General features: G+C 44.3%; 1 protein-coding gene across 9 annotated transcripts in view; it reads left to right on the top strand.

The window, feature by feature from the left end:
* LOC126995940 (hemicentin-2-like) overlaps window positions 1-16,763 on the top strand; it is a 462,936-nt gene extending 446,173 nt beyond the window's left edge. For 8 of the 9 annotated variants that reach the window (XM_050855852.1, XM_050855854.1, XM_050855850.1 and 5 more), the window contains 3 exons: window positions 6,973-7,152; window positions 11,606-11,692; window positions 13,420-16,763. In XM_050855852.1, coding sequence (XP_050711809.1) covers window positions 6,973-7,152; window positions 11,606-11,692; window positions 13,420-13,523 — 371 coding nt within the window. In that variant the 3' untranslated portion in view covers window positions 13,524-16,763. The remainder of the gene's footprint in view (window positions 1-6,972; window positions 7,153-11,605; window positions 11,693-13,419) is intronic. The other variant, XM_050855857.1, reaches the window with a different exon arrangement.
* Window positions 16,764-17,204: the final 441 nt, after the last annotated feature.

Here is a 17,204-nt window from a genome sequence, read left to right as displayed (position 1 = left end):
ACTTCTTTGTACTCCTTCTCCTCCTTCTCTTCTTCCTTTCCTCACTCTACTAACCTCCCCCCTCACTATTTTCCCTCCCTTTCCCTCACTCCTTCATTTTCTCCTTCCTCTCATCTTCCCTTTTCTCTTCTCCCTCTCGCTCTTATCTTTCCTCTCTCTCCCTGTTTCCTCTTTCTTTATCTTTTTTCATCCTTCTCTCCCCTCCTCCACCTTTCCTCCCTTATCTTCAAGTCCCTTCCCTATCATTGTACTTTATCTCTCCCCTGTCTTCCCTCCCTCATCTCTCTTCCTTTCTCTCCCTTCTCCCCTCGTCCTCTCCTCTCTACCTCTTAAACACCATATTTTCCTTTCCTCAACATCCTGCTTCCTTTTTCTTTGACGTTCCTTCCGCTCCTTCCTTAGTCTCTTTCCCCTTCCTTCCCCTTCGTTCTCCCTTCCGTCCTACCTCCCCCTCTCTCTTCCTCCCCCTCCCTCTTCCTTCCCCCTCCCCCTGCTTCTTTGACAACCTTCCCCTCCTTCCTCCCTCTTCCTCCCCCCTCCTCCTCCTCTTCCCTTCCCCCTCCCCCGCTCTCTCCCTCACATCAAAGGACACATTACAGTCGGGACTATGAAGTGCTTCGTCAGACCAGCCGGGAGATGAGAACTGAGTAACCTCTCTCTCTCTCTCTCTCTCTCTCTCTCTCTCTCTCTCTCTCTCTCTCTCTCTCTCTCTCTCTCTCTCTCTCTCTCTCTCTCTCTCTCTCTCTGTCTGTCTGTCTGTCTGTCTCTCTCTCTCTCTCTCTCTCTCTCTCTCTCTCTCTCTCTCTCTCTCTCTCTCTCTCTCTCTCTCTCTCTCTCTCTCTCTCTCTCTCTCTCTCTCTCTCTCTCTCTCTCTCTCTCTCTCTCTCTCTCTCTCTCTCTCTCTCTCTCTCTCTCTCTCTCTCTCTCTCTCTCTCTCTCTCTCTCTCTCTCTCTCTCTCTCTCTCTCTCTCTCTCTCTCTCTCTCTCTCTCTCTCTCTCTCTCTCTCTCTCTCTCTCTCTCTCTCTCTCTCTCTCTCTCTCTCTCTCTCTCTCTCTCTCTGTCTGTCTGTCTCTGTCCTGTCTCTCTCTCTCTCTCTCTCTCTCTCTCTCTCTCTCTCTCTCTCTCTCTCTCTCTCTCTCTCTCTCTCTCTCTCTCTCTCTCTCTCTCTCTCTCTCTCTCTCTCTCTGTCTGTCTGTCTCTCTCTCTCTCTCTCTCTCTCTCTCTCTCTCTCTCTCTCTCTCTCTCTCTCTCTGCTGTCTCTCTCTCTCTCTCTCTCTCTCTCTCTCTCTCTCTCTCTCTCTCTCTCTCTCTCTCTCTCTCTCTCGCTCGCTCTATTTGTCTATCCGACCCCCACCAACTCCGTGAAAAAAAGTTTCCTCTCAGCCCTCAAACACTCTTTCATCTTCCTCTTTTTCCTTCTCCTCCTCCTCCTCCTCCTCGTCTTCCCTTCATTCTATCATCCTTTTCTTCTTCCTAATCAATCTTTTACACTTTCACCAACCTCTTCATCTCCTCCTCCTCCTCCTCCTCCTCCTCCTCCTGTATTTCTCACTTTCTCTCCATCTCTTGGGAGGTTTTCTAAGCAAAGTTGAGGAAATATCGGAGGGAGGAGAAGGCGTAGAGGCCCCAGGGGTAAGACAGTGGTAATTGCCTCTCTCCCGCTTCAGAGGTGGTAATGGAGGGGGGGAGGAGGAGGAGGAGTGGTTCAGGAAGTGTAGAGGGTGGTAGAGTTGGTTGGGAAGGAAAAAGTACAGACTAGAGAAAGGTGGAGGAGGAGGAGGAGGAGGAGGAGGAGGAGGAGGAGGAGGAGGAAGAAAAGTGGAGGAACATAGTGTTGGTTGGGAAAGAGAAAGGAAGCGGAGGAGGACGAGGAGGTTGTAATATTAATAGTGGAGAAAGAGGAAGAAAACATAGAGGATGAATAGGAGGAGAAGGAGGAGGAGGAGGAAGAAGAGAAAGGAACAAAGAGAAAACATGTGTAAAAGAGAAGAAAAAAACAAAGAAAGGAAAAGAGGGAAGAGGAATCGGTAGAAGAAAATGAAGAGGAGGAATAGTTTGAAATAAAAGAAGGAAAAAGAAAAAAAAATGGGAGAGAAAAATTAACGCAGCAAAATATATGAAGTGAGAAACGAGGAAAATAATAGTGATGACGGTGATAAGGCGGACGTGAAGAGAGGAGGAGATAATGGAGAAGGATTATGGGAAGCAGGAAGGGAGGAGAGAGGAAGGAAGGAGGAAAAAATGAAGGATAAAATAACATGAGAATTGCGCAAGAAACTAGAAACAGGATAATTAAAGTGATATAGACAAAAAAAAAGGAGGAGGAGGAGGAGGGAAAGTAAAGCAAGGAAAGGAAAATGGAGGAAACATATTAAAGGCGAAGGAAAGATGAAGAAAGAGAGAGAGGGAAGGTGTGATAAATGTTTCTCTCTCTCTCTCTCTCTCTCTCTCTCTCTCTCTCTCTCTCTCTCTCTCTCTCTCTCTCTCTCTCTCTCTCTCTCTCTCTCTCTCTCTCTCTCTCTCTCTCTCTCTCTCTCTCTCTCTCTCTCTCTTTATTTGCATCTGTGCAGAAAATTAAGAGAGAACCGAACTGTTTACCATGAGAGAGAAAAATCCACGTGCATATCAAAGGAAAAAGTAACAATTATTATCTGTCTGGCATTCTCTCTCTCTCTCTCTCTCTCTCTCTCTCTCTCTCTCTCTCTCTCTCTCTCTCTCTCTCTCTCTCTCTCTCTCTCTCTCTCTCTCTCTCTCTCTTATGCAAGAATCTCTCAAAATAAAAGAAAAGCAAAAGAAGCAACAAATAAATGCACAAAATCGATGCTTATCAGCCTTTCAGAGAGAGAGAGAGACTTCGAGACCTTTCTCTCTCTCTCTCTCTCTCTCTCTCTCTCTCTCTCTCTCTCTCTCTCTCTCTCTCTCTCTCTCTCTCTCTCTCTCTCTCTCTCTCTCTTTCCCTCTCTCCCTCCCTTCCTCACTCTCTTTGCCTCCTCCTTCCCCTCCTCTCCCTTCCCTTTGTTCTCCATCCTTACCTCCTCTCCCATCCTCTTCCCGTCTCTCTTATCTTCTTCCCTCTACTCTTTTTCCTCTTCATTTCTCATCTCTTCTTCTCCATTCTACATTCTCCCTCTTCCTCCTCTTTCCTCTTGGTTTCCTCTTTAACTTCCCTTTCCTTTGGCTTCCTAATCTTTTCCTCTTCCTTCTTTTCCTCTTCGTTTTATCCTTTCCTCTTGTCATCGTTATTTCTCTCTCTACCTCTATCCATTCATCCTCCCTCTTGGTGCATCTGTGAGCCTCCTCCATCCTTCTCTCCTTCTGTACCTTCCCTTTATTCCTCTTACTTCCTTCTCTCCCCCTTGTTTTCCTTTCCCCTTCCCTCTTTACCTTCTTCACTCCTTTCCTCTACTCTTTCCTCCCTTTCTCTTTCCTCCCATCCCCTTCCTTCCCTTCCTTTAATCTCCTCTCCCTTCCTCTTCACTCCCTAGCCCTTCTTCCACCCTCCTTCCCCCTTCCCTTCCCCTTCCTCCCCTTCAGACTATTCTCCCCTCCTCGTTCCTCTCTTCGCTTTTCCCTTCTTCCCCTCCCTTCCTTCCTTCAGTCTCTTCTCCCCTCCTCTTTCCCCCCGTCCTTCTGTCATCTCCCCACTTTCCTCTCTTCCCCGCCCTTCCCCCGTCTCCTTCTCTCCACTTTCCTCCCTTCCCCGCCCTTCCCCCTTCTCCCCCCCTCCCCCCCTTTGACCAATAACAACAATGGAGGTAGCGAGGGAATATCTGGCGTGGGCAAAGTTAACTCCGCGATGGCCAAGTTTGCGGCCCGGCTATCGACATTTCGCGGGCAAAAGAAGGAGGAGGAGGAGCAGGAGGAGGAGGAGCAGGAGGAGGAGGAGGAGAAAAGGTAGTAGAAGTAGAAAAACGAGTTGGACGATGAGAAAGAGGACGTGAAGGAGGAGGAAGCCAGGAGAAGAAGGAGGAGGAGAAGAAAAGGAGGAGGAGGAGAAAGCAGTTGAAGTAAAAATATGAGCTGAACGAAGAGGAATAGGAGGAATAAGAAGAAGAGGAGGAAGCGGAGAGCAGAAATAGGAACACAAAGAAACACAAAGGAAGAACAAACAACAGCAGACCTGCTGGTCCTTACGAGGCTGTTTGTGACAAGCTACACTAACTATCTAATCAAAGGTGGAAGATGAAGGACAGCAAAGGCGAAGGCTCCTCCCCACCCCCCATCCCTCCAGCCAAAGCTGGCAGGAAAGGAAAAAGAACCATGCAGCATGGAAAAACTGCATGGAATTTATGTAGGAAAGAGGAAAGAACTACCATTACTGCTACCACTAACCGGGCGATAAAAACGGACAAGGACACCAGTATTCGAAAGAACTTAACGTTATTACGACAATGAGTAATATCTTAGTTGCTGGTTGGATTCAAAATACTTGTCTAATCTATTCTTGAAGGCCGTAACTGTTGTACTATCAACGACATCACAGGGTAGAGAGTTCCAAACATTAACGACTCGATTGAAGAAGAAGTGTTTGGCTTCGTGCGACGAGAATCTTTTACCACTTATCTTGAAATTGTTATTTCTTCTTGTTCTATTTGATCGATCAATTGTAAAGTAATCTTCCGCATTAATATCACTGAATCCTTTAAACATTTTAAACACTTCTATTAGATCGCCTCGCATTCTTCGTTTTGATAGGCTGAATAAATTTACTTCTTTAAGTCTTTGTTCATAAGATAAATTTCTCAATCTAGGAGTCGTTTTTCTTATTCTCCGTTGAACCCGTTATAGCTTTTCTACATCTTTTCTGTAATAGGGAGACCAAAACTGTACACAGTACTCTAGGTGGGGTCGAACCAGCGAACTATACTGTTTTAATATTACTTTTCCGATTTACTATTAAAGACTCATCCGATGAAACCAACCAATTTGTTTGCGGTTTTAACTACCTCTGAACAATGCTGACCGGGCTTTAAATCGCTTGATATAGTGATTCCAAGATCCTTTTCTTTACTTACTGCAAAAAGTTGTTGGCCATTCATTATGTACTGAACGCCGTTGTTATTGTTTCCGATGTGCAACACTTTACATTTGTCAACGTCAAATTTCATTTGCCATTGATTGGCCCAACGTGCAAGTCGATCTAGATCTGATTGTAAAGCTTCTTCGTCGAGTGTCGTAGTTACCTTACTAGCGATTTTTGTGTCATCAGCAAATTTTGATATTTTACAAGTGAGCCCATCATCGATATCATTAACATAAATTAAGAAGAGCATGGGACCAAGCACTGATCCTTGAGGTACGCTGCTTCTGACATCGAGCCAGTTAGATGAAACGCCGTTTATAACTACTCTGTTTCCGGTCAGAGAGCGGAGGAGAGAATGGGAGAGGAGGAAGAGGAAGAGCAAGAGCAGAAAGGCGAACAGATTGATGTAGATAAGGAAGCGAAAGAAGAAGAGGAAAACAGAAAGAGAAGGGAGAGGAGGAGGAAGACAGAAGAAGAAGGAAGAGGAGGGGGAATAATAGGTAAAAAAAAGTAGACGATAAGGAAGCGAAACAACAACAGAACGAAGAGGCTGATAATGATTTCAATATATTTTTCCTATCAAATTGTGTACCTTTCTCCATCCTCCTCCTCCTCCTCTCTGCTATCTGTTCCCCTTCTTCATTTTCCGCACATAGGCGTGAAGGGCGATAGGAGGAAGGGGCGGAGAAGGGCGCGGGACGATAGGCGAAGGGGAGGAAGAAGGGAAAAAAGGGCAAAGTTTGTGTTGCCTTTCCCATGCAACACAAGAGAACTGTTGGCCGTCCCTCCCCTTCGAATCTTGTGTGTTGACATGAACGGAGGAGGGGAGGAGAAAGAGAACGGGAAGGGGAGGAACGAGAGGAAAGAAGGGGAAGGGGAGGAGGGAAGTGGGAAAAGGCAGGAAGGAAGCGTAAGGGGAGTGAGAATAAATTGGCTAATGGGGAAGTAGAAAGGGGAATAAAGGGAAGGGAAGGAGAGAAAAGGGGAGGGAATGCTTGTATATGACAGGCGATGAGAGAATGAAGGGGAAAGAGGAAGAGGAAGGGGAAGAGGAAGGGTAAAAAGGAAGGCATACGTAACATACATACATACTTAGGGATTGGTTTGTGTGTGTGTGTGTGTGTGTGTGTGTGTGTGTGTGTGTGTGTGTGTGTGTGTGTGTGTGTGTGTGACGAGTAATTATGTTTCGTCTCATTTTTACTTCGTTTCGAGTTTCTTTTTTCATTTTCTTTCCTTTTCAAATTATGAGTGTCCGCGAACTTTCATTACACGCCCTCTTGTTGTTGTTGTTGTTGTTGTTGTTGTTGTTGTTGTTGTTGTTGTTGTTGTTGTCGTTGTTGTTGTTGTTCTCGCTTCGTCTGTCTGTCTGTTCGTGAATTTGGGGAATGATACAACTTTTTTATGTGGGTGTCCTGTTTATATATATTTTTGTATATAATAACTTTCCCTGTGTGTGTGTGTGTGTGTGTGTGTGTGTGTGTGTGTGTGTGTGTGTGTGTGTGTGTGTGTGTGTGTGTGTGTGTTGGCCTAAATTCAGCTCCGAACACTTCGCCATAGAGGGAGTCGACAAACTCATCGCTCTTGACATTATTATTATTATTTTTTGTCCTGCGAACATAAAAACTAAATTAACTTTCGGCTATTACTCTACTATTCTCTCTCTCTCTCTCTCTCTCTCTCTCTCTCTCTCTCTCTCTCTCTCTCTCTCTCTCTCTCTCTCTCTCTCTCTCTCTCTCTCTCTCTCTCTCTCTCTCTCTCTCTCTCTCTCTCTCTCTCTCTCTCTCTCTCTCTCGCGCCACGGTTTTATTACAATCACAAAAAACAAAACAAAAAGCAAAGGTCCGCGTCACCCGTATATCATAACCTCCTTTTATATTTTCAGAACATTAAACTGTGACCTTAAAAAAAAAAAAATCCTAACCATTTTATTTAATTTTTCTCTTCGCAGTGATCACAACTACCACCACTACTACTACTACCACCACCACGACCACCACCACCACCACTACCACCAGCACCACCAGCACCACCCCCACCACGCCCCAACCCCCGCTCTTCGACAGTAACGAAGGAAAGGTGTTGGAGAAGAAGACGAATATTATAGCCAGCGACTCTTCTTCTCTTCAACGTGAGTACTGAGATTGTGAGGAAGGAAGGAGTTGTTGTTTGTGGGTAGAGTCAACGAGTGAGCGAGTGAGTGAGTGAGGTAGCGTGGTTGGTAATAGTGTTAATCTGAGTATTAGTTGAATGAGTTGTTTATTATGATTTAGTACTAGTGTGAGTAGAATGTACGTGATAGTATGCGTTGAAGTATGAGGAGTAGTATGACTGAGTGTTTTTGTATGATTTCCGTAGCAAGTGTGGTATTATTATTGTTATTATTATTATTATTAATGGTGATAGCAGTAGAAGTAATAGTTGTAGTAATAGTATGAACTGATATATGAACAGTAATATTAATGAGGTTTTTATTTATTTTTTAGTAGTACGCTTTTAAATAGTAATAGTAGCAGCAGTAGTAGTAGTAGTAGTAGTACTGTGAATAGTAGTAGTAGTAATAGTAGTAGTAGTAGTAGTAGTAGTAGTAGTAGTAGTAGTAGTATGAATAGAAGTAGTAGTAGCAGTAGTAGTAGTAGTAGTAGTAGGAGTAGTAGTATGAATAGTAGTATGAATAAGGTTGTATGAATCGTATTATTTTGAAATGTAGCATGAGCTGTACTACCAGGCAACGAATGAGTGTGTGGCATGCATTAAAGAGTTAGTCGTAGTGGCATGAGTGACCGAGGGAGCGAGTCAGTCAATAAATAAATCAGTTACTTGCACCATTCAGAGGCTTTCTAGTGCGAACAAGTAACGCTGACTCGATATTCGTTGTACTGTGAATATCGTAGCAAGTTCGATGTGACAGTGAATCGAGTTGGCAAATTTGTACGCAGAAATAGTAGTATCGAAACTGTATATTAGTAAATTGTGCCTGCGTTCTTAGTTAATTTAGAACATTCACAATGCAAGGGAAGTGGTTGTGTATCAGTTGCATGCTTACTCTTATATCCTTCATGTTACAGGCTCTTCCCTCCTAGGCCATTCCCTTGACATGAGATCCAGCAATATCAGTAGACCAGACCCTGTTCCCTGCAAGCTTACTATAAACAGCTTGTATTCATTAATCAGGGTACCTCTAACATTGATTTTCTGTGCTAGTAAGGAGGAAAAGATAATTAGAAGTGAAGTTTATGAAATTTAGCAAGGCGAAGAGCAATTTGGAACCTGTTGATTATTTTAGGACGGTGTTAAGGGATATGTCTTAGGAAGGGAGAGCTTGGAATATGGCTGAAAATGTGTTAATAGCCCAATAAAACAGTAGTGTATGTAGTTTGTATGTCACTGTACAGCATCTTGTATTAAATAAACCATAAGAGAACGGGACGAGACAGGCAAAATACCATAACTTTTAAAAAAATGTTAGTTAAGTTGAGAAGCTAAAACGAAGATTCACGGGTAAAAGGACAAAAATATTACCTGTGAAATTAAAAGAATGTCCGTAAAAAAAAAAAAAAATGTAGGGACGCTTTCAAATTCTTAGAGGAAGGTCAGGGCGCTTAAGAGGCCACCTACGCTTTCTTCAACGTTTTCTTTAAGGCCTTTGTGTTTCCTTAAAGGTGTTCAAACTTCCTTAAAGGTGTTCTGTCCGGCTACTTGAGGTGTTTTGTCTCCTGCCCCGAGGTTTGGAAAGAGGCAAAGTGATACAGCTTGTTGTTTTCTTCCTCCCTCCCTCTCTCCCTCTCTCCCCTTTCCCTCACCCATTTCCTCTTTCTTCGGCACTCTCCCTCCCATCTTCCCTCCATTTTCCCTCACCCATTCCCTCTTTCTACGGCACTCCCTTCCCTTCCCTTGCCTCTTTCTACGGCACTCCCTTCCCTTCCCTTGCCTCTTTCTCCGGCACTCCCTTCCCTTCCCTTGCCTCTTTCTACGGCACTCCTTCCTTCCTTCCCTCTTTCTACGGCACTCCTTCCTTCCCTCTTTCTACGGCACTCCTTCCTTCCTTCCCTCTTTCTACGGCACTCCTTCCCTTCCCTTCCCTCTTTCTACAGCACTCCTTCCTTCCCTTCCCTCTTTCTGGCACTCCCTTCCTTGCCTCTTTCTACGGCACTCCCTTCCCTTCCCTTCCCTCTTTCTCCGGCACTCCCTTCCCTTCCCTTCCCTCTTTCTACGGCACTCCCTTCCCTTCCCTTCCCTCTTTCTACGGCACTCCCTTCCCTTCCCTTCCCTTCCCTTCCCTCTTTCTACGGCACTCCCTTCCCTTCCCTTCCCTCTTTCTACGGCACTCCCTTCCCTTCCCTTCCCTTCCCTTCCCTTCCCTCTTTCTACGGCACTCCCTTCCCTTCCCTTCCCTCTTTCTACGGCACTCCTTCCCTTCCCTCTTTCTACGGCACTCCCTTCCCTTCCTTCCCTCTTTCTGCAGCACTCCTTCCCTTCCCTCTTTCTACGGCACTCTCTTCCCTTCCCTTCCCTCTTTCTACGGCACTCCCTTCCCTTCCCTTCCCTCTTTCTACGGCACTCCCTTCCCTTCCCTTCCCTCTTTCTACGGCACTCCCTTCCCTTCCCTTCCCTCTTTCTACGGCACTCCCTTCCCTTCCCTCTTTCTACGGCACTCCCTTCCCTTCCCTCTTTCTACGGCACTCCCTTCCCTTCCCTTCCCTCTTTCTACGGCACTCCCTTCCCTTCCCTTCCCTCTTTCTACGGCACTCCTTCCCTTCCCTCTTTCTGCAGCCTCCCTTCCTTCCCTTCCCTCTTTCTACGGCACTCCTTCCTTCCCTTCCCTCTTTCTACGGCACTCCCTTCCTTCCTTCCCTCTTTCTACGGCACTCCCTTCCCTTCCCTCTTTCTACGGCACTCCTTCCTTCCCTCTTTCTGCGGCACTCCCTTCCCTTCCCTCTTTCTGCAGCACTCCCTTCCTTCCCTCTTTCTACGGCACTCCCTTCCCTTCCCTTCCCTTCCCTCTTTCTACGGCACTCCCTTCCCTTCCCTCTTTCTACGGCACTCCCTTCCCTTCCCTCTTTCTACGGCACTCCTTCCCTTCCCTCTTTCTACGGCACTCCCTTCCCTTCCCTCTTTCTACGGCACTCCCTTCCCTTCCCTTCCCTCTTTCTACGGCACTCCCTTCCCTTCCCTTCCCTCTTTCTACGGCACTCCCTTCCCTTCCCTTCCCTCTTTCTACGGCCCTCCCATCCCTTCCCTCTTTCTGCAGCACTCCTTCCCTTCCTTCCCTCTTTCTACGGCACTCCTTCCTTCCTTCCCTCTTTCTACGGCACTCCTTCCTTCCCTTCCCTCTTTCTACACTCCTTCCTTCCCTTCCTTCCCTCTTTCTACGGCACTCCTTCCTTCCTTCCCTTCCTCTTTCTACGGCACTCCTTCCTTCACTTCCCTCTTTCTACGGCACTCCCTTCCCTTCCCTTCCCTCTTTCTACGGCACTCCCTTCCCTTCCCTCTTTCTACGGCACTCCCTTCCCTTCCCTCCCTCCTTCTACTTTGTCCCTCTGCATCTTCTCTCCCTCTACATTTCTTCCTTTCACGATTATTTTCTTTCTCCTTTTCCTGTTTCCATTTCTCCTGCGTTACTTCCTTTCTGCATTATTTTCTTTCTTGCTCATTTTCTGGTACCTATTTCTCCTTTCCCTCCTCCTCCGACTATTCGAATTTCTCCTCTCCTTCCTCCTTCTCCTCCTCCTCCTCCTCCTCCTCCTCCTCCTCACTGTATCACATCTTAATGTCTCTAAATTGTTTTCATCCTCCCCCTCCTCTTTGTCTCATTTTCCCTTCTCTTATATTGCCTTCATGCCCTCTTCCTCCTCCTCCTCCTCCTCCTCCTCTGCAATTACGCCTCCCCTTCTCCTCCTCCTCCTCCTCCTCCTCCTCCTTACTCCATCACCTTATCTCACCTTTTAATTACTCATCCGTGCTCTTATTCTTCCCTCTCCCCTCTCTCCCCTCTTCTCCCTCTCCCCTCCCCCCCTCTCCCCTCCCCTCCTCCCTTGTACTCTCCCCTCACTCCTCTCCCCTCTGACTCTTTCTCCTTCCACTCAACCGTTTTCTTTTCGCCTTTTTTTCCTGTTTTTCTCCTGTTAAATCTTTTTCTTTTCCTTTCCTTTACCTTGACAATAATTTTGGTCTTTTTTTGTTTTTACCATGTATCCCTCTTCTTCTTTTTCTTCTTCTTCCTCCTCCTCCTCCTCCTCCTCTCTTTTTTGTACTGTTTTTTTTTCTCTTTTCTTCTCTATATTCATCTATATTTTCGTTTCCCTCACCTTTTCCTCTTTTCTCCCTCCTCTCTTTTCCTCTTCTTCTTCTTAACCTCTTTATTCTGTCTTCTCAATCCCTCCCACTCTTATCCCTTTTTCATACCTTTTCCTCTTTGTTTTCTTCTCCCCTTCCTTTATTCCCTCCCCCCTTTTTCTCCTTTCCTCTCTCCTCTCTTGCTCTCCCTGTTCTCTTTCTTCTCTCAACCCCTTCCCTTTCCCCTCTTTTTTCCTCCCCTCCCCCTTCTCCCCTCCTCCCCTCCCCCTTCCTCTTAGGGTCAGCAGACTCCCCCACTGACGGCGCCCCCCACCGATACATTCAGGATGGCGGTCCCCCTCCCAGTGACCCCCGACCCCGCTCCCTCAATCGCGGTAAGAAGAAACACCCCTCCCTCCCTCCCCCTCCCTTCCCTATAGGCCTCCTCCCTCCCTGTAGCTCCCTTCATTTTTTCTTCCCTTCCCTTCCCTTCTCTTCACTTCTCTCCTTAGCCCTCCTCCTCCTCCTTCTTCTTCTCTTCTCCCTACTCCATCTCTTCCCTCTCCAATAGGCCCATTCCTTCCCTTAGGCTCCCTCGTTTTTTCTTCCCTTCTCTCATCCCTTCCTTTTTTTTTTTTCCTTCCTCCATTTTCTCCTTCCCTTGTAGTCCCCTTCCCTCTCCTTAGCTCCCTTCGTTTTGTTTCCTTCCCTTCACTTTTGTCCCTAAAACCCTCCTCCTTCTCCTTTTTTATCTTCCCTTCCCTTTATTCTCCTTCCCTTAGTTTTTCCTCATACCTTTCCATACAAAAAATCATCCCTTAACATCATTTTTTCACCCATTCATTTCCTATTACCCCATTCTTCACCTTACCACTCGCTCTCTTCTTCCTCTTCCCCCATCACCACCTCCTCTCCTTTCCTTCCCTCCCTCCTCTCCTCTTCCCCCTCTTCCCCCTTCCCCTTCAGCCTATCGCAATGACCCCGAACATCTTCCTCCATAAATCCCGTCCCTTCCTGTCTTCCGTATAGCTTGTCATCCTTCATTCTGGTACGTCACGGTCAGCGAAAGAGAGACAGGGCGTTAGTGCATGACGGAGGGAGAGAGAGAGAGAGAGTGTATGATCGTGTAAGAAACAATGACGAGTGTGGAATTTAAAGAACGTTGACGAGGATTTATAGTAGTAGTAGTAGTAGTAGTAGTAGTAGTAGTAGTAATAGTAACAATAATCATAATAACAGTAGTAATAATAACGATGGTAATAAATAGAAGAATAGATAAAAACAGAGAGATAGAGATAGATAACAGAGTAAGAGATAGTGTGCTTGTGTGTGTGAGAGAGAGAGAGAGAAAGGCAGAGACGGAGAGAGAGAGAGAGAGAGAGAGAGAGGGAGAGAGGGAGAGAGCGTTTGCCATTGTCATTGCTGTTATTAAGACGGTGGGTCGCTAATGGGCAGGAAGAGGCATTAACCCATTAAGTCTGTGCCGGTGGAGTAATTACGTGAGCACACCTGCGAGCTCCTGATTTACCTGTGCCTCTGATTACCTGGAGTTTACACCTGTTGGGTATATTGTCTTCTTCCTGCCCGCTATATAAGAGTGGTTGAATTTTTTTTTTGCCTTGTTATTGATGGTGAAGGTATGGATGATAAGAGTGTTTGTGTTGGTGTTTGTGTTGTTTTTGTGTTGCGTGGTTTTGTTGTTATTGATGTTTGTGATGATTTATTTTCCCGTTCTTTTTTTATTTTGCTCTTGATATTGAAATGATGGATTATAAGCGTGTTGTTTTTAATGTTTGTGTTGTTTGATTCTGTTGTTGCTGTTGATGTTTATAATATGTTTTTTTCTCCCTTCCTTATTATGTTCGTGTATTTCTTATTGTTATGTTTGTGTGCGTTGTTGCGATTTTTTTCTTATATTTTTGTTTTGTTTTTCATTCGTGTGATATTTTTTTTCTCTCGTCTGTTGTTATTGTTGTTGTTGATGTTTTTTTGTTGTTGCATTTCACGTCTTTTCATTGCTTTGTGTCCTTGCGTTTTTTTTTTTCTTGTCATGCTTCGTGTGTGTGTGTGTGTGTGTGTGTGTGTGTGTGTGTGTGCGTGTGTGCTGACGGTGCTTTTTCAGGGTCAGCAAGTGCGTCGGGGAGCGCGTCGAGGGGGGGGCGTCCGCTGCTGACTCGCCGCCCCCTGCTGCTGCTGCTCCTCTTGCTGCCACTCCTACTGCGCTGAGTCACCTGTCCCGCCTGCTGACCCGCCTCGTCTGCCCCACTCACCTACTGCCCGCTGCTTCTCCTGTAGTCGCCTGCTGAGTTGGGTCATTCGTATCTCGGCGTGTGTGGGTTCACCTGTTCACCCACCTGTTCATTTACCTGCTAACTGACTTTAATGACGCTAATGACTCTTAATTAGCTCACTTTTTCACCTGCTCACTCACCTACCGACACCTACTGACTCGCCCTTATGATTCACTTTCTCTAATTATTTCATTTATCTACCTGCTTTCTCACCTGCTGACCTACCTAATCACTTACCTGCTTTGTCTTGCATTCTGAATTAGCTCACATATCTACCTGTTCACTCACCTGTTGATTTGGCTAAGGACTGGCTTGCTTTTCTTTGCGTTCATAATTAACTCGCTTATCTACCTTCTCATTCACTGGCTGACTCACCTAATGGCTCACCCGCCTTGTTTTGCTGTCTGAATTAACTCACTTATCTTCTTATTTCATTCACTTGCTGACTTACCTAATGACTCGCCCGCTTTGTCTTACTTTCGGAATCGACTCATCATTTTTACTTCTGCTGACTCACCTTCTGACTAACTCACTTATACTCACTTAATTTTTTTTGCATTCTGAATTAAATCACTCATCTGCTGACGTACGGAATGACACCCGCTTACTCCTGCTTTCTGATGTAGCTCACCTATCTACATCATTTTTCTGTATACAGTTTAATAGTATTCGTAAACTTTATTTGTTCTATATTTCAGCAGCCTTTCATATATAGTCGTTTTTATTACCTCCATTCATCTTTTTTGATTTACTGATCTAATTTTTACTCCCCGAATCGCAGGTTATCATCATTTTATTCATCGATATAACTTTTTAGCTTTTTGTTGCTATTTATGTGATGCCTTTCATGATATTTTACTCGCATTCATCTCCTCATTTTACGACTAAATTTTACTCTCCTGCGCTGGATCGCTGGTTTCTTTTTTACTGAATTGAAATTATATCCTTTTTTGCATGATAATCATCTTCAAAATCATTTACATATTTTTTTCCTCGTTACCAGCAGCTGATTATTCTGTCCTGTCATTACCATTTTTCCCGCTTGGGTATAATTACTCACACGCACTCATTTCCCCGGTCAGGAAGGCCACTTTGTTCCGGCTGACTCATTTTCCTCTCTAGCAAGTCACTGTTGTCCGCACTCACTATCCATACTCACGCACCACCACGCTGACTCACGCCCTCGTCCATAGACTTTCCATAGACTATTGACTCCCAGAAACAAACGCCATAGACTCATCCATAGACCCATTCAGTGTTCATCCACGGACCCACGACACACTCATCCATCAACACATTCACATTTATAGACTCATGCAACTCTCATTTCATTCATCCATATGAACAAAAAAGCGCAAAAGAGAAGGGGGATAAAAAGTGACGTCGGTGCTGATACTGTGTTTGTAATCCTGTTGGCATTTAAGTTAATTTTGCACGTAGTGAGAGATGGAGAGAGAAAAAACAAAACAAAAATATATATATAAACATAAAGATATATCTATACATACACACATATATATATATATATATATAGAATTTGCACAGTGCCCTAGTGAATTTATATCGTTCCAAATAATTGTAGTGATATTTGTATATTATCAGACTGGACTCGAAGGGGTGGAAAAAAATACTGCTGAATAAACAGTAATGGAAAAAAACACATCCCTGCCAAAATATGTGTATATGGCGGCATAATTGTAGTCCTTTTTCGTGTGCTTTTGGAACCTGTATCGAACACGGCTTGGACTGCTTAGTGTTGCTGCTGAAGGAGAAGATTTATTTTGCATGTTGAGGCGCGGACGCTTGTTTAGGATCTGGCTCATGGGTGTGAATTGCAAGTGGATTAGGACTGAACAACTTGTGCAAAAAAAAAAATGGATACAAGCATCTTACGGTAGTGTTTGCATAAGTTCCCGTGTGTGTCTTTTAACTTCAGCGCTACACAAGACTGATTTGACTCACAGGGAACTTCATAACGTAAGAAAAGAACTTCAGACAACGAAATAAAAGACAGAAAAGAGTTACGACATGAAAACTATCGTTGGAAAATGTTTGTTGAGTGTAAAATGAAAAGACAAGATTCAAATAAACAGGAAAGATACGGAAAATACGAACACAAGCAGATAAGGAATGAAATGCAAATGAGAAGAGAAAAACTCATGAACCAATAACCAGGGAAAGAGGAAACAGTGAAATCGAGAACTAGTGAAACGGAAAACAAACAATGCAATAATGATACAAATATCGAACAACAACACAATGGCAGTGGAAACGACAAAACGAAATGGAATAAAGGCGAAGACTAAACACAAGCGAGCCTGGAGCCAATAGAGGAGGAAGGGTGGGGTTTATTAATCAGTGAAGCTCAGAAACAATGACACGGACAAACAAACAAAGCGAGGATGATACAATTACAGGGAGAAAAGGAGAGTGGTTCCTGAAAGTGACAAAATGAGAGAGGAAATATAATAACGAAAAGAAATTAATATAACGAACAAGAAGTCATATAAAGAAAAACTAGAGTGTAAAATGAAGAGAAAGACTGAAAATAAAGAACAAGCAAGTCCTAGAGAAAATTGAGGTGTATAAAAATTAGATAGACTGAATATAAAGAACAGCAAGCCATATAGAAAACCAAGGATGTATAGTGAAAAGAAAGACTGAATGCAACGAACAGGAAACCATATAGAAAAACTGAGGTGTTTAGAGATGAGAAAGACTTGAATATAACGAACAGAAGTCATATAGAAAAAACTGAGGTGTATTATGCAGAGAAAGACTAACGCCTGCAGCAAGTCATAGAGAAAAAGTGTGTGTATATCAATCTCTCACTGGCCGCTAACTGAGAGGCTTCATACCGCTCCGAAAAGCAATTAGTGCGTTGCGTCTCCTCTGCGAGGCGCTGCTATTGCTGACGACGGCGTGTGTTTCGCAAATTTCGGCTTTATTTTCACTCTTGCCAACTCACCGAGAGGGAATTTGTAACGTGTCAGTCAGTTGTCAGTTGTTGTAGAAGACCTAGACCAAAAAATAAACAATGTAGACTAACTGTTTGATTTATATTCACCGTCTGAAGTGAACTGTAATGTAACTACTTATTTATTTTTTCCTGTAGAGGCGTAGCCAGTATATGTATCGATAGCGTTTTCATATTTAAGAGTATATATATATATATATATATATATATATATATATATATATATATATATATATATATATATATATATATATATATATATATATATATATATATATATATGTTCGGACATGAGGCAGAGTTACTATTGCACATGTTGAAAATTGCATAATGTATTCCTCAACCCTCGCATATCAAATAGACAAATAAATAAATACTCATACAATATCGAGACGGACGCAGAACAACGCAGACTGGCTGAATACACGCACACACGAACGCACACACCTGCGCACTCACACCTACGCACGCACACACACACACACACACACACACACACACACACACACACACGCACACACACACACACACACACAGAAGCAACGATCAAGAGAGAGAGAGAGAGAGAGAGAGACTAGATTCACGATGCAAGAAAATAACGCTGAAAAGAATTTTGCTGCAAGAATAATATTAGCTTGT

Source organism: Eriocheir sinensis, chromosome 9 (genome assembly GCF_024679095.1).
Source record: "Eriocheir sinensis breed Jianghai 21 chromosome 9, ASM2467909v1, whole genome shotgun sequence".
NCBI classification, from domain to species: domain Eukaryota; kingdom Metazoa; phylum Arthropoda; class Malacostraca; order Decapoda; family Varunidae; genus Eriocheir; species Eriocheir sinensis.
The sequence above is the reverse complement of the archived record's forward strand: the minus strand, read 5'-3'. Positions and strand labels throughout refer to the sequence as shown.